General features: G+C 38.8%; 1 protein-coding gene across 2 annotated transcripts in view; it reads left to right on the forward strand.

Moving 5' to 3' along the window:
* SH3PXD2A (SH3 and PX domains 2A) overlaps positions 1-25476 on the forward strand; it is a 303987-nt gene that overhangs the window by 81852 nt on the left and 196659 nt on the right. For both annotated transcript variants that reach the window (XM_032224775.1, XM_032224776.1), the window contains exon 3: positions 6333-6408. In XM_032224775.1, coding sequence (XP_032080666.1) covers positions 6333-6408 — 76 coding nt within the window. The remainder of the gene's footprint in view (positions 1-6332; positions 6409-25476) is intronic.

A 25476-nucleotide genomic window follows, 5' to 3' on the forward strand; every position in this document is an offset into this window, starting at 1 on the left:
TCAGGGCTGCCATAAACCTGTCAAAGTTTCTTAGGAGAGGGGAGTCACTATTATGTAATCCAACCATCCATTCAGCTGCCTTCTTCTCCAGAGCCATTAATACTATTCTTACTTTAGCTTCATCTGAATTCAGGTCAGGTCCATATATTTGCATATAATTCCAGACCTGAATTAAGAACAACCCCAGTTTTCTGGGCTCTCTAGCATATTTTACGCTTAAGGGTGGAACCTTAGCCATTCGGCGTCGCCTGCCCCCCCCCTCTCGGAATGTCTCTAGCTGCAGGGAGTGAGGTCGGTGCTGGGTCTTCTTGTGCACATTCCCCTTCGGTCCCCCCAGCCTCTCTTAAACTATGCAATGGGTACCTTTTCTCTACTTCCTCCTCAGGCCCTCTTTCCACACCACTCTCTCAAGCCCAGCGTTTTCCCCACGCTTCTCCGAGAAGTTTCATGGCTTGGGACATCATGAAATCTTCCTCTTCAGATCCACGCCAATCAGCATCTGGTTTTCTGGGCCTCCTCATCGTGACTCCAGTTACTGGTTCTTCAGGTTCCTCTTTCTGTCCCACTCCCCAAGTCTACCTGGGTCGAACAGTAGGTTCCTCCACTTGCAGGTCAGCCAACATTTCCGTTAATGATGGTGCTGCAGCTGCTGCCATATCCTCCTCTTGGTCACTGCCATGGAAAGACATTGTTTTTTCCGTTGAGTGCACCCTGCTTGGAAGGTATTCGCTCCAGGCTGGGTGCGAGGTGAGACTCAGCTTAATGTCAGGTGCCTCTTCCTTTAATATTCAAGAAAGAAACCACTCAACTCCATGTTTCAGAATTAAGTGTACTTTTACTAATTACAAACGATGAGAAGCAAAGCAAAGCTGAGTCTGAGTAAAAAGATGTGAAAGCAATAGGTATCATGTATGATTCAATCCCCTCCCCTTGGCACCCCAGTTCATAGTCCATTAATAATTCACCCAACCATCAGGTGGGAGATGTCTTCAAAAATCTTCATCAGGTTGGAATGCTGGACAATTGGCCTCGGTGGGAAACTCCCTTCTTCCACATGCGCAGAGAGATGGTCAGAATAACTCCTAATAACAATCCTCCAGTACATATTGATTCCCCTCCCAAATACTATGCCCCCCTCCCCGTTTCAATGGCAGCCGAAAAGCAGCAGCGAAGCAGAGGCTGACACCCAGACTACCAAGAGCACAAACCTAATAATACCTTTTTGTGCTAGTTCAGGTTGAATGGTGAATATCATATTAACTGTTTACCTTTCATTACCGTATATACTCGAGTATAAGCCGACCCGAATATAAGCCGAGGCACCTAATTTTACCCCAAAAAGCTGGAAAAGTTATTGACTCGAGTATAAGCCTAGGGTGGGAAATGCAGCAGCTATGGTAAATTTCAAAAATAAAAAATCAGTGTTATTTGAAACTCAAAGTTATGTTTATTCAAGGGACCCGCTTAATTAAAGTGTTCTATAATATCAGTATGACTTATAATACTGCAAGTCTGCAATATTAAAATACTTGTATAGGGGATCCCCGGGATCCCCCGAAGAGATCAAATCACAACCAGTATGCCACCTTCTTGGTATATTGTTTTTATTTTCACTGAGTTTTTAAAAATGAGCATTATTTCATCCTTTTTTTCTTTATGTTTGATTGGTATCTGCAATTTGTGTTAATTCTGTTCATACATATAATATAAATGAAAAACCCAGCTCTCTTAAAAAATATTTTAAGTTCTTTCTGGTGCTCCCTTTTAGAATTGGCCAACTAATATTTCTGTTCACCCAACTAATGTCAGGCAGAGTTAACTGAAAAAGTAATTTTTCATGAAAGGACATTTTCCTAGGATTTTAATTGTTCTTACTGTCAGATTTCTCGTTATTTCCAGCTTGAGTCTCCTTCTGACAAGTTTCCATTGCTTCTTGTCCTGTCCTCAGGTGCTATTGCTGCCGCCGCCTCCTCCTCCTCCAACAGAACCAGCACATTTGCTGCCCAGCGCTGCGGCTGAGGTGAAGCCGCCAAAGCTCCCGCTGGCGCCCCCGCAGCGTTGGGCGGATATCCGGCAGTGCTGTTGGAGGAGGAGGAGGCGAACCAGCCTGCCATCGCCGGCCACCGCTAGCCCCGCCGCTCTTCCCACCCCCTTCCAAGCCCCACAGTCCAGCGGATGGAGCAGCGCTGCTCCATCCGCTGGACTGTGGGGCTTGGAAGGGGGTGGGAAGAGCGGCGGGGCTAGCGGTGGCTGGCGATGGCAGGCTGGAATCCCCTCTCCAAGGGATCCCCGTGCAGCAAATGCGGGGAGCAGCAGCGAAGCCCCGGGGCTTCGCTGCTCCATCCGCTGGACTGTGGGGCTTGGAAGGGGGTGGGAAGAGCGGCGGGGCTAGCGGTGGCTGGCGATGGGAGGCTGGAATCCCCTCTCCAAGGGATCCCCGTGCAGCAAATGCGGGGAGCAGCAGCGAAGCCCCGGGGCTTCGCTGCTCCATCCGCTGGACTGTGGGGCTTGGAAGGGGTCGGGAAGAGCGGCGGGGCTAGCGGTGGCCGGCGATGGCAGGCTGGTTCGCCTCCTCCTCCTCCAACAGGCAACAGCACTGCCGGATCCAGTTGTAGACTCGAGTATAAGCCGAGGCGGCTTTTTTCAGCCCAAAAAGTGGGCTGAAAAACTCGGCTTATACTCGAGTATATACGGTACATTGAAATTCTACATCTTTGGAGAAAGGTATGAAAAAACCTTTGATATAGTGATAATCTGGTTTATTGTAATGAGCAGACATGATCAATGTGACAGTACACTTGAGGACAGTCCTTTAGCATTTCAGCTTTCTAAGCTCTTCCTAGAAATGTCAGGGATTGAGCAGAATTTTGTATGTGGAAAGCATCAATTCTACTAGGTTCTTCATTTACAGTCCTTCCCTGCAAAAAAAATTTTTGTGACTTCCAACCCATTTTATCAATAAGACTGTTTGTATTTTATTTTTCTGAGGGATCAAAACAGTTGGGGTTTTGGAGAGGTAATGGTTATATAAACCATTTTTTTGGTTAAAAAAGAAAGGTGTCCTCAATTTTTATCGATTTACACATTTTAGGATTCAGCTATTAACACTGGGCGATTTAGTTTCCTGTTGTGTTAATTTACTGTCTCCTTTCACTAATTTCACTTGATCTACTATATATCAGTTAATGTATTTGCCATAACTATTTTTAAATATTAAATATAAATCTTTTCTGGTATTTGCAAGATTGCTGTATCCTTTAAGTGATTATAAAGGGCAAGCAGTTCTGGCTGATTTTTGTTGATTCCATATGCCAATACAATTTGTGGTGTATAAGCCACTTCAATACTGTCAATACACATAAATAATTATTGGTTCTAGCATCAGTCTTCCACATTAGTCATATTTATTGTGCTAATGGAAGATTTCTGGATTCTATAGTTTTAATTTTCTGCCTCTGTTATCTATGCTGTGGATAAATAGTGCTTATATACTTGCCATATAACCACTTTGATGTGGTAGAAAAGGCTTGTGTCAGCCAAACAAGCATACTTCTAAGAATCATGCTAGGAATGTGTTTGGGTCAGTTCTTGCCAGAGAGTCAAATAATTCTGAGAATAAGTAAGATCTATCTTCCTGGCTGAAAATGCAGTGACAGCAAAACACAGAAGGTATAGTTTTGTTCTTTTTTTGAACTAAAGTAGTGTATAAGGACTGATTGACCTGAGACAGTCTTTACTGTCTATAGGAAACCAAAGCATAAAAATACAGAACCATCAAAATTTTCCATCCATCGAAAGAAAAGAAACATTATATTATATCCCTATGGTCAGGAGTTCAGCAATGATTAATTTCAAGTTACACTAGCACAAAGGAAGCTATGACCCTTCTCTTTTTAGCCTTCCTGACCTAAGATTTAAAAATAAAGACATCCTCCAATTAAGTGATAACTTAGCCTCAGAAGATTATCTCTAAAGCTTCTGTAATTTTGCAGTCTTGCAGGAAATTGAGACTTCAGAAGGGACTTAAGTCTAAAGACAGCAATAAGCATGGTGGAACTAAGCCTTCTTAAGCCCTCAATTGTCCAAGACAAGGCCTAGACAACAGTTCTACTAATAAAAGTTCTAAGCTTGTGTCTTCCTGCACTGAGCTCTCCAAGGTACTGACTATTTTTAGTTTTGTCAAAGCCAAACCTTCAGTTATTGGTTGTATACATAATATGTGTAGATCAAGAAGGAAGACTAAATATTGCATGAAGAGTTAAGACCGGTTGCTACTGAAGTTAAGGGAGTTAGTTTTAGCTCAAATAGCTCTGTACCACTTTGGAGCTAAACTAACTTTCCCTAGCCAGCTAGATTATGCAAAAAAGAATGAGAGGATAAATCGTTTTTTTATTACTGGAATATATTTGAAGTCACTTTCATTAGTCGATATATGTGGAAACTTTGCAGTTTTGGATTGCTGGGAGAGGCCACTATAAATTAATTCAATTGACATACCAAGCCATGGGCTAGATTCATATAGTGCTTCTAACCAGATCAGAAAGAACTATCAGCTATGTTCACACAATATGCTGAGCTCAGTGGCTTTTAACCTTAATTCAGTTCTTTGTGGTTTAGCATGTTATGTGAATCTAGCACATTTAATTTCTGATTCAATATATTGTGTTGCCATAGAGAAGTTCAACATGTTTTGTACACTCAATGTGAGTTTAGCTTAATATGTCATTCAACTATGCTATAAATTAAAATGTTTGTAATCAAATCTTGCTATGGGCTACCTAGCATTATCATTGTCTGGCATGTTGTATGAACTTGGACCAATGGTTATATTATGGTTATGCAATCAATAATACTTTGTATAAGTGCATAAGATATAATATACTGATACATAGTAAAGTTTCTCCAATCATGTTCTTGCTTTTATTTTTCCCATTGGTGTATGGGAATAGGCAAACCTTTAGAAAATGAATATGTAGAGGCTGTAATGTAGATTAATTTTGTTGTTCAGTTTCACTCCACCTTTCCGCATCTCACTAAAACCTTGTAACCATAGCTGAAATGATAATAAATATGCTCAGCTCTTCAATATTGCTGCATTTGTGGAATGAAGACGAATTCAGGAAAATTGTTTTAAAACTGCTTCAGAATCCTTACATGGACATGACCTTAGCATCCTAAACCCATTTTAATTTGTAGATTTTACCACCTGGGCTTTCTTAAATATCCACACTTTAAAATTTATTCTTAAGTACATAAATGTGGTCATACATGTATACACTAGATCAGGAGTCCACAATCTCTGGGCCGTAGCTCCCTACGTGGCCTTGAGTCTTTTGGAACCAGGCTGTGCATTCATGCACATCCCCATTCACACATGCAGTGGATGAAAGCGTGCAAACATGCTCCATTTGTGCAAATGGAGCCACTTGCACAAATGCAGCTGCGCACACAGAGAACCATCCTTCCCCGCCAGTCCGTAAAGCCAAAAATGTCATGAACACTGCACTACGTTTATAGCAATTTTGTTGTTTCAGTATTTAGGTTTATTGTGATGCTTCAGTAAAAAGCAAGTCACTGAAAATTTTATTTGAGAAGATTTTCTTTTTCTTTTTCTTTATTTTGGGGGATGTTACTTAACTTATAATATGTATATAGATTAAACATTTATCCATCCTGCGAGTAAACGTTTGGCCAAATGTTCTATATATTATGAATGTGCTGTATGTCATTTGCTATGACCACACACTGAGTTAAGCATATAGAAAGTGTGTGGTCAGCAGGAAAGGGAGAGTCTTTCAGAAAGGGTGATACAACCTTCAACTTTGTAAGAACACATTTTGTTCCAATAAAGTTCAGCAATTTCAATGAGTCAGTATTTCCAGATCCCTAAGAAACTTTTCTGCTTCATATATGTCTCTCAAGATACATGGAGAAGCAAGGTCTTGTGTGGGGGTTAAGGGAATTTGCCAACAACTGTATTTGATGCTTCACTGAAATTCTCTGGTGGTTCTGAGGCCGTACCTTTTACTAGGTAGGTGATCTGTCTTAAATTGTGTGTGAACCAAGCTGGATTGTTATTCCATGAAGTAGAAAATGTCCAATATAGAAATTGTTGGAATGCCAGACTTTAATTCTATGCCAGCTCTGATGTAATTCACCTTGATTCTTGGGAACATGAATTCCATCCATGAGTTACTTTTTAAAAAAAAAAAAGTGTTCTTGTTACAGCTGATTCTCTAAATGTGTATAATCAAGAAATAGGCCATGCTGAAGCTGGGTTTTGGGAAAAGTGTATGGTAAATGATAGTTCATAGTAAATATTTCTTTTGCAGATGCAACTTTTGGATAAATTCCCTGTTGAAGGAGGCCAAAAAGATCCCAAACAGAGAATCATCCCATTTCTTCCAGGTAATACCTTAGTGATTATTTAAGTATTCTGACAGACAAATAGCATTAAAATCACTAGGAAAAAATGGAAAATTATGCTTCAGGTAGAGATTAAATTTTAGGCAAGTTGTTTGATGCAAGGCCAATTCCTAAATTGCTGTAGAAATTGGAATATAGAGCAGAATATAAAACCAGATCTACAATATCTTTTGTTCAGTTGGGAGGGTGATTTTTAAGCTTTGCTTGGGGATGATTTAGTGTACAAAAAGAAAGTTATGCTTACAACCCATTTACAGGATTTTATGTAGTTAATAGTCAGGAGAAACATTTTGAGATTATGGCGATTAGTTCAGTGAAACATCTCTATAGCAAAAAAGTACACATTAAATGCACTGTTCAAGATATTCAAAGTAATATTTTCAAATGGAAAAGTATTTAAATCTATAGTATATATTTAAAATAGTGTATATAATTCTATAAATTTGGAACACTCATGCCAATTCAAAAAACATGTCAGATCAGAGAGAAATAATAGGATATATTATAATTATATATTAAACTAAAAAAGATAGTACCAACTTTTGCTTTCTAGCTATTGGAGGTCTCTCAATTTACATCACTGTGTGGCAAATGATGATTACTGAAATTTCACTTTAAAGTAACCAGACAGCCTTGTCTAAAATGATGCCAAACCGGAGAGAAAGACCTGGAAATTATCTGGGTCAATAATGTGAATTCCTATTAGCAGGTTTTCTGGAATTACCCATATCAAATTGCCATTGTGAAATAGAATCCATGCAAAAGTTCAACTGATTCCAAGAAGATATCAGTTACTGTATTTTTCGGAGTATAAGACGCACCCTTTTCCATTAAAAAAGAGGCTGAAAATCTGGGTGTGTCTTATACACTGAATACAGCATTTTTTTCCTCCCAAAACCCTGTCCCCTTCACCAAAATGGCCATGCATAGCCTTTAGGAGGCTTTCAGAGTGTTCCTGGAGGCTGGGGAGGGCAGAAATGAGCGAAAAATGGGCCGGTTTTTGCTCATTTGGGGGGGGGGGCGCCCCCAGGAGCACTCTAAAAGCCTCCTAAAGGCTATTCTTGCCCCTTTTTTTTTTGAAAAAAAAAACGGGCCCAGTTTTGTGAAAAACAGGTAATTTTTGGAAGGTCTGCAGAGTGCAAAAACTTTTTTTTTAATTTGCCTCTTCAAAAGCGTGGTGCATCTTATACTTGGGTGCGTCTTATACTCCGAAAAATACGGTAATTGGAAATGTCTTCTAGTGGCACACACACACACATTAAAACTAAATCAAATTAAGTTTATTTATAATCAGTGGTCAGCAAGATGAAAATACAGAAATAATGACTAGATTTTGAACAAAGCAGTGCATTGGTTATATAAAACTCCGAAGTAAAGATTTAAGAAAATGGAGAAAATGAAAAATTGTACAAGATACAATGGAATTAAATTAAAGATGAAATTTTAAAAAGGTAAATGTATATAAAAGATAAGGAAAAAACTTGATGTCAGCACTCCATTTTATGCCTTTTTATCAAAATCACTGTAGATATAAATTTAGCAACTCTGTTGGTGCTGGTGGGGTTCAATTAGCAAATGAGAAATTAACCAGCTGTCTCTGGTTACAGATTTGTTTTTTGTTAGAGGGGTTAAAGGTATGTCTGCATGTAAATCAGCATAGAAATGACACTGGATAAATGTGCGGGGCACAACATCAGTTAATGAATGGCATCTTACTATGCCTCCCATTTAGTACTGCTGAGGGTAAGACTCTAAAATGAACCATAGAAAATTGTGCTGGCAAATAAGGTTGAATAAGTATTTTGCAGGTATAAAATATATCTATTTTGGAAGTGACTACTGAAGCATTAAAACTAAAGGATGCAACTGATATGGGTGTAGTTTCTTTTGGCCCTTCCTTCATCCTTTTATTATTTCTGCATTGCTGTGATTTAACATATATCCTTTTAATTACTTATGCACAAAGGAAGCTGATGTGTACTTGAGAGTTTCAGTGGTTCAAGCCAACAGTAACAATAATATTAATCTCCTTTATTTATTTCTTAATTTGCTGAATAAAGAAATATATGTTAATACAGGTTGTTTCATTAAGAGTGGTTTCATCTGTCTCTATATGATTGTCCCTAGAATTCTATTAATTCCAAGAGCTTATCATTAACTATGGTATACGTAACAATTTAGACCATATTTCGCTTGTTTTATTAGGTGTTAGATCACCTGGTGAAATTCTTTTTTTTATTACTGGTTCTGTGGTGTGGCTTGGTGGGCATGGCCGGGGAAGGATATTGCAAAATCTCCATTCCTTCCCCACTCCAAGGGAAGGATACTACAAAATCCCCGCTCCCACCCCACTCGAGGGCCAGTCAGAAGTGGTATTTTCTGTTTCTCCGAACTACTCAAAATTTCCACTACCGGTTCTCCAGAACCTGTCAGAACCTGCTGAATTTCACCCCTGTGTTAGATGCAGTATGACTTACTTTGACTCATTGTGGTGAATGCATGTGGATTTGAAGCTCATTAAAAGATTAACTTTTTATTTTAACTCAAGGGTAAGAACAAGTTATACCAGAGGGGTTGGAGAGAGAATGAAAGAAGCATGTAGAAACACAAAGGTTCATGAAAGCTTGTCTCAAACTACTTTGTCTTCAGGAAAAGCAGGAATAACTAGTAGCTTCTAGACAAACAGTGCAATCCAGTATTTATGCTGCGTAAGAAGTAAAGTCCTATGTCATTCCTAAGGTATTAATTAATACCCATTTTTAAAAACAGGGACAGCAAGTTTCCTCAGCAAGTGTTGAAAAATACATATTGCTCTTCTGGAATTCCCATTCTTACCACTTCTAGTTTCCCAATAGGTATACATCTATGTATCTTCAGAATTATTACTGCTGCTTCTAGTATATCTTCAGTAGACATTAATTAATGTTTATTTTGACAAAATGTTTACTCTTGTCACCATCATTTTGACTGGCTCCAGCTGAATTACTCATTTCTCCTTATCTAAAGCTGCTTACTTGGCAAGTGTGTTTCCTTCTACCCTTCACAGACTGTTATCTCAGTGTTGAACATCTGCTTTGCACATCAAAGGTTCCAATTTCAACTTTCAGCATCTCCATGGAGAACTAGGAAAGGTTCCAGTTGGAAACTTGGAGAGTTGCTTCTATTCAGTGGCTAGGTATACACAACAGATTGGATAAAATGTGATCAATTAGTTTGTGGCTAGCTAGGTTTGCAAATCTAGTGCAGTTTATTTACGATTCTTTGTATTTTAAAAAACCAGGCAACTGTGTTAATTCACCGTGCTGAGATTATGAATATAACATGTTTTAACAACAGATAGATGGAACATAGGTCTGCTCAGCACAAGTCAGCTTCCTCAAAGCAGTTTGGATTTTAGAACATGCATCAATTCCCAAACCATATGGATAGTTTTAAAAAGATAGTCAGATGAATACAATTCAAAGCCCATTGATAACACAAATATTCTGTTTACAAACTGGTTGTTTTTTAATGGGAAGGAGGATTGAGACTCCATAAAAAAATTTAGTCCTTCCCCAGTATGCACACACACTACAAATCTACAATATTCTCTCCTTTTCCTTTCTAGTCTGTTGGCTTTTGGTTAGCAACTCAGTGTAAGAAAAAAATCTTACTTTGCTCCTCTGTAGCTGATTAGCTTGTAGTTCAAAATCTCTATAGAAAATCAGGTTCTGCCTGGGTCTGGAGGGTACACAGGTATACTGGCCATACACCTTTCTGTGCCGTCTTTATGGCAAAAAAATGTGCACACCAGCATTTCATGCAACAAACACTTGAAAGGGTTATTTACAAGTCTTGTGATCAAACAAGTATGTCAGGGGATGCCAATATTGCTCATTCTTGGCTTATCCTTTGGGTGGAAGTTGCTAAACAAACTTTCTGTCTGTGGTTTGTTTGTCATTACAAATAGAGCAGTGTTATTATAAACAAGCCATCTTTTATCTTTTGACTTATGACTCTGAATGTTTACCAGAGGAACCATGCTGTAATCCAGTTATGATTGTATGGCAAAAATAATCCTGGAAAATAGCCTTTCTAGCTTGCCTTAACACTGGAACTAGCAGAAATTAAATGGGAATGACAAGTTTACTCAAATTTGCTAAGATAGAATACTAAAGCATTCTGACTTATTGTGTAATTTGTATAAATAAATAAACAATATTTTTTTCATTTTGTTTCTAAAGTTCAATTTCTAGTCTGTAGAAGTTTGCTTTATAGAATTCTTGAGAAATTCGGCTTCATCCTGGTGCTAAGTTACATATACATAAGACAATTGATTATCATAGATGCATCCAACATTATATCAGATCAGGTTACCACAAAGTGAAAGTGATAAATTGCTTGAAATATTTAAAATACTGTTGGACTAGTAATAGCTATCATACAATAAGCCAGAAGGCAGACAGTCTCCTACAGTTGTAAGTCTTCAACAAACAATTGCAAACTGATTTGTGTTTTGCTTTTAGAATAGTGAAAAACAGAGTTATAATAGATTACAACACATAGTGTTATGGTTTGTGCAGTCACTGTTCTTGGTGACTGCACAAAATGAAGGGCTAAATATTATTTCTGTAATTATTCTGGATCTCCAATAAAACAGCTACATGATGACTTAGAAACAAATACTTCTGTATATTCTATTTATAAAGCTGTCTGCCATTGCTCATGGCTCTATGTACCAAATGAAATCTTTTCATTGTTTCCTTGTCTTTTCCTTCAGTTTCTTTAATCTCCATTTTCATTTACATAATAGTCATTAGCTATTTTTTTTCTGTCACAAAGGTCCCATGGAAATTTCCCAGCAGGCAAAACTGTACTATGACTTGATTCTTCTCCTTCCTCAGTGATAGGATTTATAATTATGGTGCTGAATGCTACAAGTGGTCAACATAGTAATCTATAAAAAACGAAGCCTGGAAAGTATCAGGGTAATATTTCTGAATACTCAATGTTTCCATGGACTTTTAAAGCCATTGAATTCAAAATAAATTGCAATTTAAGCAGGAAGTTTTAAAAAACTAAAAATTTGATACCTATTCCTGGAGATATTTCTATTAATGTTGACTGGTCACTTATTTATTTATTTCTTATAAGCAGCTATATGCCACCCCCATCTGGGAAGTATAAAAAAGCATTAATATGCTATATAATTTGTGTAACATAGTCACCTACAGTCTTAAAGGGCCAAGTCTACTGTAACAAAATGGCTTTTGGATCCATACAAAATGTACCTGCACAGGAGCTTGTTACATAACCATGACTGAGAAGCCTCCTTGAGGGGAAGGAAACTTAAGAAGACTCTATGTAGGATCAAGCAGGACAGGCACATTCATGTTAATAAGAGAGACTATGATATATTCTGGTGCCACGTTAAAAAAAGGCTTTGTAATTAATAACTGGCACTCTGAATTAGTGCCAGGAAACCAATGATAATCAGTGCAGTGACTTCAGGGTAGGAATAACTCTACAAATGGTGGACCTCCCCTCCTTACATGTTGCATTTAAATTAGTTTTAGCTTTTGCCTGTCTTCTTAAAGAACTCTCATATAGTTTATATGATAATAGTCCAATTGTGTGGCTATGCAGGGTTGAGTTACACTCCTCAGAGCTTCCAAGCTCAGTTTGGACCTTAACTGGTTGGTCAGTCTAAGCTGGACAAAAACTATCTAGCCATAGCCTCCACTTGTAATTCAATCAGGAAACATGGATCCAGGATGTTCTCCACATTTCTGACCTATTCTTTCATGTAGAGTACAGTTCTTTCTTAAGCAGCCATTAGAACTGAATTTTATGGAAGACCAAATTGTTTACTGATGACCAGCAACTATATCTTTTCATTATTCAGTCTGAACTTCTTTTCTCCATCCTGTCTATAGTAGCCACTAGCCACTGTTTCACAACTTTTATAACATCTTCAGTTTGACCTAGGGTGAAGATGTATAACATCAGCATACTGGTTAAACTTCACTTCAGGCCAATGGATCACCCAATGCTTTCATTTAGCAATAGCACTTAGACTTATATACCATTTCACAGTGCTTTACAGCCCTCCATCTTTGGTTTTTTCACTGGGGGCAGGGCTGCCGCTGAAGATGCCAAAGAGCCCCCCCCCCAGAATAACTGCTGCCGCCGCCTCCTCCTCCTCCAACAGCACCACCACATTTGCTGCCCGCCGCTGCAGCTGAGGTGAAGCCGCCAAAGCTCCTGCTGGCACCCCCGCCCATGGCAGCGGCGGCGGTGCCTCCCCCTCTGCTCAGAACACCTCAGCTGGGCAGGGGTGCTGGCAGGAGCTTTGGCGGCTTCACCTCAGCCGCAGTGTCGGGCAGCAAATCCGGCAGTGCTGCTGGAGGAGGAGGAGGAGGCAGCAGATATTCCGGTGGCGGCAGGGGCTTTGGGGGTTTACTTCAGCCACAGCGCCGGGCGCAAGTGGCTAGGATTGGCTGCCTACAAAGGACCTCCCCGGGCTTGCTTTGCTGAACACAGGGGCGACTGATGCTACGTTGAGCAGCCGCGGCTGGCACAAACTACCGTCAGTTGCTCCGTGCTCATCAAAACAAGTCTGGGGAGGTCCTTTGCGGGTGGCCAGTACTAGCCGCCTGCAAAGGACTTTCCCACATTTGCTTTGCTGAACACGGGGCGATTGACGGTAATGAACAGCGCAGCTGGCGCCTAAGAGGTCCTAGGAGACCAGCTGTGCTGCGTAAGCTCCTGCCGCCATCCCCGCACCCGTGCTAACCCTAGATTTTTTGAGGCCCCTGCGCGGCAGTTAGAAACTGCTGTGTGGGGTTTTCTTGCCACGTATGCAGCCACGCAGCCGCGCACCTTAGAGGGAACAGTGGCCGCCCTTCTCCCAAGGACTCAGGGTGGCGTACAACATTAAAAGAAACACATAATACAAAAGTTTTTAAAAAATTAAATAGAATATCCCAAACAAACCCAATTAGAATTGACAATAACATTTTTAAAAAACAATTCAAATTAAAATTAACAATGATCAATAATTTATTTTGTTTTGTTCAGGCCAGGCTGGCTTGCTGGAAAACCCAACTTTTTAGGGCGTGTCGGAAGGACCGGAGGTCAGGTTTATACGAAGCTCCGGGGGCAGCTCATTCCAGAGGGAAGGTGCTCCCACAGAGAAGGCTCTCCCCCTGGGGATCGCTAGCCGACACTGTCTGGCCGACGGCACCCTGAGGAGGCCAACTCTGTGGGATCACACTGGACGGTGGGAGCTATTGGTGGCAGTAGGTGGTCTCATAGGTACTCTGGGCCTAAGCCATGGAGCGCTTTAAAGGTCATAATTAGTACCTTGAATCGCACCTGGAAGACAACCGGCAACCAGTGCAGGCCGCCTAAAAGGGGTGTAACATGGGAGCACCTAGGTACCCCCATGATAACCCGCGCAGCTGCATTCTGGACCAGTTGAAGCCTCCGGGTGCTCTTCAAGGGCAGCCCCATGTAGAGAGCGTTACAGTAGTCCAGGTGAGAAAGGACGAGGGCATGAGTGACTGTGCACAGAGCACCCCGATCCAGGAAGGGGCGCAACTGGCGTACCAGGCGAACCTGGTAAAAGGCCCCCCCGGTCACGGCCGTCAGGTGTTCTTCTAAACTAAGCCGTGTATCTAGGAGGACGCCCAGATTGCGGGCCCTCTCTGAGGGCTAAAATTTCTCCCCCTATCATCAGAGATGGAACAAGATGCACAAATCGGGATGACGGAAACCACAGCCACTCGGTCTTGGAGGGATTGAGCTTGAGCCTGTTCCTCCCCATCCAGATCCGCACAGCCTCCAGGCATCGGTACATCATGTCGAGAGCATCGTTTGGGTGGTTTGGGGTAAAGATGAAAAGTTGGGTATCATCAGCATATTGATGATACTGTACCCCAAAACCACGGATTATCTCACCCAGTGGTTTCATATATATGTTGAACAGGAGGGGTGAGAGAACCAACCCCTGAGGCACCCCACAAGTGACATGCCTTGGGGTCGATCCCTGCCCTCCAGTCAACACAAACTGTGACCGATCTGACAGGTAGGAGGAGAACCACCGTAAAACAGTGCCCCCCACACCCAACCCCCTGAGTCGTCGCAGTAGGATACCATGGTTGATGGTATCGAAAGCCGCTGAGAGGTCTAATAGGACCAGGAGAGAGGAGCAGCCCCTGTCCCGGGCCCACCAGAGATCATCAACCAACGTGACCAATGCCGTCTCCGTGCTGTATCCAGGCCTGAAACCCGACTGAAACAGATCCAGATAGACAGCTTCATCCAGAGACTGGGGAAGCTGACGTGCTACGCACTCTCAACAACCTTAGCTACAAAGCGAAGGTTGGAGACCGGACAATAGTTGGCTAAAGAAGCTGGGTCCAGGGAAGGCTTCTTAAGGAGGGGCCTCACCACCGCCTCCTTCAAGGTGGTGGGAAAGGACCCCTCTCTCAACGAAGTGTTGGTAATCGCCTGGAGCCAGCCTCGTGTCACTTCCCGGGAAGCCGAGACTAACCAAGAGGGACACGGGTCCAGCACATAAGTGGCAGCACTGAGTCTCCCCATAATCCTGTCCATGCCCTCGGGGGTCACAGGATCAAACTCATCCCAGATGGTCTCCACAAAATTCATCCCCATCGACTCGCCCAAATCTACCCAGTCAGAGTCCAAGCCTGTCCGGATCTGAGCGATTTTATCCTGCAGATACTGAACAAATTCTTCAGCCCTACCCTGCAAGGGGTCTTTCCCAGCTCCTTGGTTAAGTAAGGAGCGGATCACCCTAAACATGGTGGCTGGGCAGTTATCTGCGGACGTGATAAGAGCGGAAATATGTTGCCATTTTGCCGCTTTTATCACCATTAAGTAGGATTTAATATGAATTCTTAATAGTGTTCAATCAGATTTGGACCGGCTGGCCCTCCAACCACTCTCTAGGTGTCTTTTCCGGCGTTTCATCTCCCGGAGCTCCTCAGTAAACCAGGGAGCTACCCAGGATTGACACCGGGTCAGAGGCCGCAAAGGCACAACACGATCCAAAGCCCCAGTGGCTGCCCTATCCCAGGCTTCCACTAGGGCTGCAGTTGAGTTGCGAGCAAGGGATTCAGGAAAAGTCCCAAGCTCCATCAGGAACCTTCCAGGGTCCATCAGGCGCCTGGGGTGGAACTATCTAATCGGTTCCGCCTCCCTGCGGAACTAGTGTATGGTCAGTGTATATCAGGGCTGTCAAACTCGCGGCCTGTGGGCTGGATGCATCATGTGCTGACCACACCCATGCCTGGTTTAGCAAAGGGGGGCGGAAGTCATGATACATCATGTGATGATGCAAGTTTGACATCCCTGGTGTAAATAATTGTACTGTGCGGGTCTCTAATTTTTAGTTGTTAGTAACACATGTAAATAAAGAGAAGTCAAGGGAACAATATCACTGTGAATTAATTCTAGAATTTAGGAGAATAATGGAAAGACATTTGAAAGGGGAAGCTTTGAGAGGGAGGAGGAAACAACCTTTAAAGATTGTTTCCTAAATTGCATTGTGAGTATAGTAGGAGTAAGCAGAGAGGAAACTGATCAGGAGTAAACAGGACAGAGCTGTGATGAACCCAATAACCTGTATTCCACATTTCCTTGCACTGTACCATCAGATTTTCCAAATGAAAATGAAATGCCTTAAACTGGCAGTGGTTAACTCATAATTCTGGATGATCTCCAGATTCCATGGAAACATTAATTACTCAGAAACATTTTCCCCCATACCTATATGTTTGCCTCAGTTTTGTCTATGCTCCACCCAAATTCCTGCAACTGGCAACAGCAATAGGCGAGGACTGCTATGACGCTGGGAACTGCCCTAGTTTAAACAAGTCTGCAAGAACCTGAATAACTGCAAAGAATCTTTTTTCCTTCGTCAAGACGTGCCTGGATTTTGCTTCATCTCTCATTCACAGGAAAAGCAAACTTCTAGCCAATGAACTGCATCTCAGGTGGATATGCATTATATTACTTTTTTTTTAAAAAAATGGGGAGAATAAAGCAACTCAGGCAAGATACAGTCTTTAGTTACGCAATGAGCTTTTCAAACGTTTGCATGGCAACATCTATATGGTGTAAATAGTTACTTGAATGCTATCTTTTCTCCTGAGATTGGATTGTGTTGTTTTTCAGGTTTCATATCAGCTCATCCCTTGTTAATAGAACTGAATGTAGAGTATTAAAATACTTTTATCTTTTGATAAATACTGTAGCATAACCAGAGCATTTCTTTTCCTCCACTGTGTAATTAATATTTTAATGAGATCCACGTTTTCAGTTATTTCAAATTTTGTAAAAGATTCAACATTTCTAAAACAGACTGTTTCAGGTTAACCTCTAAAGTACTAAATATAATTTCTGCATTTCCAGACATTTATTCCAGACATGTAAACCAGTTATTGTGCATTCCAAGGTACAAAGTTTGTCTTATTGGATTGGTAGAGTACTGCTCTGCCTGTGACTTGCACTGTCCATTTTTTCCACTCAGGTATGGTAGCTACCATATTCTATTAAAAAAAAGGGTTGGAAATGATGTAGGGGATCAACCAGTTTCTCTGCTTCCAGCCTTCTTTCTGTATTGACCCAATAATACTTCATAATACAAGCCTATACAAGTTTATACACAAGTCAGCTATCCTGAGTTCAAGGTGTTAGTGTAGTCTTAGTTACACACTGACAGCCTATGATAGGAATATAGATATTTCTGCTCTTAATGTTATATTGGCAAATTTTACAATGTGGCACTCCTAAGATAGGATAGTGCCTAAGATAGTGCCCAGCTTTGCAATAATGTTTGTTATTAAGATGCAAATCATATACATATAGTTTCTGTTGTGTCTGCTCAGATTATTAATACATAGTTCCAATATATATTTTATATTTTATAGATTATTTATTGAAATATTCTGTTATTAACAATGGGTTATTATAATTCTTTCCATATCAAGAGGGTATCAAAATGGAATACAAGAAGAAAAATGTTAAACATAAATCTTATAAAGTTAATATCTCAGTATTTAAATTTATAAATTGAAGAAAGACAAAGTATTGTATTCAAATTAATATTCAACATTTATATAAGAATGTTCCTTTGAACACTGAAATAACAGGAGTCTTGAATTAGATCCAATTCAGTCTGAAGAGATTTGAACATATTTGCCAGTATGATTTGTTGAGTGGTTTTGACTGAATAGGTCTGGACTCATTTGGAAGGTTGAATATTTACATAGAGTTAATGGATAAATTTTGACCAAATGTTTAAAATACACCAAAATTGGCATCTTGCAAAAACCTGTAGAAATAGTGTCATGGAGAAGAACCTCTTTTAATAATGGGTCAATAGCAATGTGAAAGTTGTGCTACAATCAGCAAAAAGTGTCAGTGACCATAGGCTGTATGTTTTTAGTAATCATACAAAGGAAGAGGCCACTTGCCAACAACTCCAACTTAATCAGGGCTATATGCTAATTATGTGCTAATTATATATACTAATTATATGCTAATATGAAGTAGGATTGCTTCAGCATTGGAATACTATGTGTATGTCCAGGACCCATCAATATTTTGATTGCTGCATATTTGACTCAGACCAAAACCAAAAGTAGTTCCATATAACATGCATAGCTATGCCATATTTCTTTTAGATGTTCTGTGCAACACTCTCTTATTGATAATGGGGTCCGTTTGTGCCAAAATTGTGACATTTGGAGTTGGGGAAGGCATTTGATCTTATTCAAGGACAAGCAGGAAGTGACTCACTTTGTAAAGCACCAGAGGTAGCAATCAAAAATGATTGGGAGGAACAGCATTTTCTGGGATCTATTGTTATACCTTTCATGAAAGGCTTTCCTGGAAGCTGCGAGCACAAAATATATATAATTTCATATATCTGTTCAGAGAATTCCACAAGATTTCTGTCAGTTTGTCTCCTTAATAAAACATTTGGAAAGGTTGTTTAAATATTGATTATATGTTGGTGTCAATAGATAGATTTTATCCACAATCCTATGCCCCTAACTGGTCCTTTGGATGTTCCAATAGTGTCCTCAACACCCCTGCAATTTGTGTCCCTCCCTCTTGTTGCTCTTTGTCTTCATCACTTTCTATCTTTCCCAGCATTCCCCAGAAAGTTAGTCTTTGCATAATGTAGCTGAAATAGGATAATGTGGTGCCTTAGTTTATGAGGAAAGTGTTTTGTATGTATGGCTGAGGTGTGTGTGTGTGTCTTTCTGCAAAATTTTAAAGATTTGCTGTTCCATTTTAGCTGCTGTGATAACTCTGTCTTTTCTCCATGTTTAAAAAAAAACACCTTACAGAAAATGTAAAATATATTCTATATACAGCAGGAACAGATTTTCTATCAACTCTAAGCATATAGGGAACGTATATTATATTAGAAGAAAGTGGCTACACTTTTGTGATGTCAAAATATCTGAATGTAAAATGAGATAGGAATAGCTAGGTAAAACTTTCTCTGCCCAAAGATATTTTTAGAACTTGGCTTTTGTCCAGTTAGGAGACTATGTTATTGTTGAAATGTCACAGGAAAAAAGATGTTTGTGAAGCTATTGTATTATGTAGTCTTGAGGCTTGTGGTTCAGGAAAGAGAGTTTAGACCAGAGATGGGGGTCTATGGCACTTTTTATGATTTGGGGACTTCAATTTCCAGAATTTTTGAGCCAGCCATGGTCAGGAGTTGAAGTTCACAAGTCACAAATGGCCCATAGTTCCCCACCTCTGGTCTAGGCAAATGGAATGAAGGAAATCCAAACTGTTCAGTTTATTCCAACCTGAATAACAGAAGAGACACTAGTGTTTGTTCTCATTTTAAGAGCTAAGGCTCTCTAGGTGTTAATATTGCAAATTCTTGTCACAGGCAATGTAATCTAATGAAGATAAGATGGATTCTTCAAAAGAGCTAAATTTAAACACTGAGATTGTGGGAAGATTTGTTTTGCTGCCAACGGCATTGCTCTTTCTGTCAACACGTAGAAAAATGGGGGAAGGCTTCATATGACAAGTCAGGCACAGTTAAACTCCCTAGGAACTTTTGTAGCTCTTATTATGTTAATGAATGTTGTTCATCTAGAATTGGAAGTTATGTTCATAAACCGGTTCATCTACAATTCTTTCTATTATATTTTTATATTTCTTTTGTAGAATGGACAATGTAGCAATTTAGTTGTTGAGTTATTGGCAAAATAAAGGGAAATATTTCCACAATGTTAATTATAATGCTAGTTCCCTCTCTCCTGCAATCAATAATTCTTTGTATGCATACTCTTATTTGTTATGGTTCCTTTAAATGTACTAGGTTAAAATAAATCATGTTTATAAACTAGCAGGGGAGGATTATGGGATCATGGAAGAGTGAAAGTTTCACAGATGTAGACTCTTTAAATATAGCTGTAAAATAATAAGCGTTAAAAAGCTACATTAATTGTATAGGAGTCTTATTTTCTTTAGGTAGCCTCTATCAGTGAACAGGTCCTTTTATTAAAAGTATTATTCTAAAAAAGTCAAATCTTCACATGTAATCATGATTGAATTGTTCCTTGCAAATTGTGGTTCAGGAAATATATTTGTAAATTTGTCTTTATTACACCATCAGTTGTCTAATTTTTTTGATGATAATAAAACCACACTAAGAATTCTTATTTCATGTAGACATAAACTTTGAAAAAATAGCTCATAATAGAAATAGCACATATAGCTATAGCTTAGTTAAAGAATATGTTAGACTCGCCAAGATGTTTGAATAATGTCTATTTCTATAGGCAGACCTTTAAGAGTTTGTTCTGAGGGTGATAGAGCCCTTACTAACTGCTCCAGTAATTTTTTAAGTATCAAACCCATTTTAAAGGTTTTAAGAAAACCTCTTGGTGTGCTAAAGGTATTTTTCCACAGTTTGATAGAAACAACATCAAGATAAGTAAAAGACAAATGTTTTTACCAAGGACACACTACAATCGGGTGGCAGCTAATTAAGAGATTTCCTTTCTCTAACAACAACATTTGAGGATTTGCTCAAGCAATACACATTTTTAACAGCATGGAGAAATATATTGGTAGTTCTCTCGGGTTGCTTGCATGGTGGCAGTCTGGTTTGTTCAGTGGAGATAGACAGATATTCAGTGTTGCAGAAATTAGTGGGATTTTTTTAAAAAAACTAGGGCCCAGAAATTTAACAAGTTGATCAGAACTAATGTGTGTCCTCTTATTTCAGTGCATATACTTTTAAATGACTGGATCTAGATTTAACTCATATGGGTAGAATTGAATAATGTATTGAAGTGAATAGAAGTACAAGATTAGCTGTTATTAAGGCTATTTCAATTCAACTGCTTAATACACAAAAACAGTGGGAATTAGTTGGTTTCTATTGTTAAGAAAAAGTTGCAGATTACAACTTCTGAAGTTCCTTTTGCTCTTGTCTGTTATGGAGGACTTTTGGTCTCAACAGCAGATTTAACAACACAGATAATGTTTATAAAATCTCTTGTTGGAAGAAAGTTGGATTATACATGAATACGTATTTTGTTTTTAAAAAAGAATCACAAAATATTTCCCATCGTAATAGTATTTCTATAATTTTTCCCTCAGCTTTAGCAACTATTTGTTTATAAGTGAGATTGTCTTTAGTGTCCCACATATAAATATTATACAGATTGTTTCCACTTCCAATAGAGAAATACATATTTAGCATACAAAGGGCTCCTGAAATGACCCATATGTATGATTTCATCTGCACCTAATTCTGTGAATTTTTACTCAGCAATATTTCTAGTAGGTTTTGATCCTGTAAATTGTCAGCCACTTATGCACTTTTTCAGATATTCATCTCTAACAACATATTAAACCTTCCTCGTCTTTAAAAACAGGCAAGAAAAAGAAAGTGTATTTTCTGGGAACAAAAGTATGTTAATTGGTAGGAAATTTATTTCTTGCCTATTACAAAAAGTAATATGTAACATTTTAAGTTAAGAACATTTTAAGAAAAAGAAAGCCTTAACTACATTTACTTTTTACTTTACTTTTCAATAGTGTCATCTCCAGTTTTGCAGGATTTAGCTATTGTCAGTCACTGATGCTTTCATGAAGCTTTCTTCCTAGTAAAGTATTTTAAAGAGAGAAAGGCCTTACTCACAGTATTCTGTGTACTCCAAATTTGGAGGTTTGAAATTTGAGTGAATATACAGATTGCTATGCATGCATATAAATGGGGTTAATTCCTAAATAAGGTACATATGCTTTCCCTTTAATATACTTTTCAGAATCCTAGTCATGATAAGCAGCACTGCTGCAGCAATAAATGTTATTTTATCTGTGCTTCAGGGTGCCTTCAACTTTCTACTGTTCTTTATGATCACATGGTTTTGGTATAGTGGAACTCTTTGACTGCCAAGGAAACTAGATCTGAATCTTAGACATGTTAGAAAAAGAATAAATTAAAGCAAGATGCTTGCTGCAAAACTTACTTTTTTACCACTGAACTTTTCTTAATATACATACCAAAACTATTAAACAAACATATATGAAATGATTAAAAATGGTAGTAATAATAGAAATAATAGTATAATTATATTACTACATAAGCAATATCTGAAAATCTGAGTGAAAATCTCCATATATACATAAACAATAGGACTAAAGTAGTTCTTAATTTAGGAAAATTAAAACATAAGTGCTAGAGTCTTGATGAGGCTTTCCCCTCCAAGTCTTATTGTTTTATTTGTAATCTGGTGAGATATTTATGTGCTTGTTTGTTTGTTTGTTTAGCATGTTTCATGATTTTGTTCTATTTTCAGAATTAAACCAAAGGATATTTGAGACCTTTGAGGTGGGAGTAACATTGTACTGTGAAAACCCCCAGAGGTGGGTTCCTACTGGTTTGGACCGGTTCGAATGAGTAGGTAGTAACTTGGCCTGCCACATCCCTGAACTAATTCCATCTTGTTTTTTTGCTTCTGTGCATGCGCAGAAGCAGTTTTTAAAGTATTGCGCATGCGCGCATACACATCAAGTGTGTGTGTGTGTGCATGTGCAGCACATTCCTGAACGAACCAGCAGTAGCAACAGCCCCACAACCCACCCCTGAAACCCATCTCAGCTGTTGCAATGGCCATTTGGTACATAATCTTTACATACACCTCCCAATTCTATAACAAATCAGTGCATATGTAATTCTAGACATTTTAGTTTCTTCGACATTTGTCTCCAGATGAGCACTAGGTCAATAGAGCTCAGTGTCATCAAACAAGCTGTCTTATAATTATCATAACAAAGCTTCAAATGGGTCAAAAAAGAGGGGAAAGAGTCCAGTCAAGGTGAACTTTATTGATTTTCATATGTATCACAGGATTTTTTTATTCATTAGAGATAGATCACAAACCAACAGAAACAGAGCACTGTTAATTTAAAGATGACTTCTCCAAGCTAATGCCTTTTTAATATGTTGAAACTGAAACATTCAGAATTCCCAAGTCTTGAATGAAAATTCCCCAAATATCTGAGAAACCTGCTTTAAGGTTATGTATAAAATTACTCATGCTTCTATTTTACATTCACTATATATTTGATTGGGGAGACTAGACACTTCAATTATTTGCTTTTGTTTCAAGCAGTAGAAAAAGTCCTGCTGACCCAGGAAAATAACCTTCTCCAAAAAGCTTTCTTGTCTACAGTCTCCTTCCAAACTAGCTGAGTACTGCAACATTAAGCATGAGCAGCCTATTATGATTCAGAGAGATACCTCGCCCAATTTCCAGTCTTCTTCTTGGCTGAATATACAGTTGGTATTTATAAAAGAAAAGTCTGATTTGATTTGGCTTAATCATTATAACTTGTAAACAATTTTATGGCTTAATCTTATATATGAACCAGAACATTATAGCTTGTTCAACAAACCATGATCTCGCAGAAATTCTGAACCTTGTTGCCAACTGTCAAATTCTTCCACATTTCTTAGATCCTGCCTAGATGTCTTGGTTGAGATGTTGCTCTTGTATTAAATAAGTCAAACAGTCCACAAGAAAAAATGATTCAAGTTTTTGATTCACGAAAGACCCTGGATATTGTAGCTCATTGCTCATCAGACTAGGCTACTGATTGCAAGAAGGAAGAAACAGAAAATTACTTTTAATTTAAACTTGAGTATTATGCATACAGTCTTAAATAGTACATTCCCTGCATTGTGAATAGTATATAATATGTGGATAGTGTAAATAGTGACAGTTCAGCCTAAGTAAAAGATTTCTGCAGCTATCAAGATTCATAATTTCTGGGAGCAGCTGGGCTGGGAAAGAGAGAAGGCTGCCCCTTCTGTTAACTGCTACCATTTTGCTGAACCATTTGGGAGATTCTAGGATTGTGCCACCGAATTTTGGCAGCAAAGTCTTCCACTGAAGAACACCACTTCCCCAGGAAGACTATTTTTCTGGTTGACAGCTCTTACTACGAGGAAATCTTTGCTAAGAAAGAATGCAATCTATTTCTTATTATTTCAGTCTATTGATTTTGGTTGCCTTCTGGGACAAGAGACAACCTTTTAGATGTCTAAAGACTTCCAGCATTTTGTCCCTCAATATGGATGGATATACAAGCTTGAAAGACAGGGTAGAGTGGGACAATTTTGTGATCTGAATTCTACGTTCCTGTAAATATATCTCGAAATAGCCATTCCCTTTTTAGCATCAGCATCATATTTTTGGCTCATGTTTATTGTAATTTTCTAGAATTGTCTAGTTTTAAAATTCTACCAAGAAAACTACTAGTTTACCCCATCATATACTTATCCTTTTCATTTTTTCTCCCTAGATAAGAGGATTTTATGTTTCTTTCTATTGAATTCAAAAAGCTCTCTCCAGAATTCTATAAATCTTTTCTTTCTCTTCTAACATGTTTCGTATTATATGAAAATCTGATAATTGTCTTGTCAGCCTCTTTAGCTAGTCATTAGTAAAAATATTAAACAGTTCAGGGCCCAGGTCAGAACTGTGTGACTGTCTGCTTGATATTACTTTCCAAACTGATGTGAAACTATTTATGAATATTCTCTGGCTATGGTCATTCATCCAATTATAAATCCATCTAACAGTTACATTATCCACCCTATACTTTACTGTGTCATTAGTGAAGTCATCATAAGAAAGTTGAATCCTGATTGCTTTGGTGAAGTCAAGGTATTCTGTGTCCATGATATTCCCCCATCTGTTAAACCAATTACATTTTCAAAAAAAGGAAATAAACTTAGTCTGGCAGGCCCTGTTTATAAGAAACTCATGGCTGTTTTTAATTATTGCTTTCCTGCATGTGTGCTCACAAATATACTGTTTAATCATATTTTCAAGAACTATGGCAGCATAAATGGCAGGGTAATAGTTCTGTCATTTTCTGGGTCTTCTGCCTTCATTTTTTTAAAAGATAAGAGTGTTTATTTTCTGGTCTTCTGGAACCTTGCCAAATTTCCAGGAGTTCTCAAAGATTATGTTAGCAGTTTTGCAGTGATCTTGCTATTTCTTTTAGTATCTTGAGATGTAATTCATAGGGCAATGGAGACTTGAATTCATTTAAATTAGCTGTTCTGTTGTAGCCTGGGGTACAGCTTCTTTCTTCCATTACTGACAGTACAAAGGGCAGCTGATGCTTTATTTTCCTTCAGGAAAATGCAAAATACAGGGTAAGATATACTGCTTTCTTGCCATCACCCATTGCCATTTTCTTTTTTTAAAATCATACCTTTATTTCATTCTGAATTTTAACCTTTCTAATATGATTTCTAGTTTTTGTGGCTGCCTTATACCCTTTTCTGGTAATGCTCTTCTTCCATTTTCTATATATGCTCTATTTCTTTTTTTCAGCATTGCAAAGAGCTCCATACACTTCTAAGCTGCTCTCTTAGATATCTCCTATTTTTCTTTGAATAGGAATTATTTGTGAGTGCATTTTCAGTATTTTCCTTCTCAGAGCCATTTCATCTCAGAATTTCAAGCCATTGAATTC

Source organism: Thamnophis elegans, chromosome 10, assembly GCF_009769535.1.
Source record: "Thamnophis elegans isolate rThaEle1 chromosome 10, rThaEle1.pri, whole genome shotgun sequence".
Taxonomy (NCBI): Eukaryota; Metazoa; Chordata; class Lepidosauria; order Squamata; family Colubridae; genus Thamnophis; species Thamnophis elegans.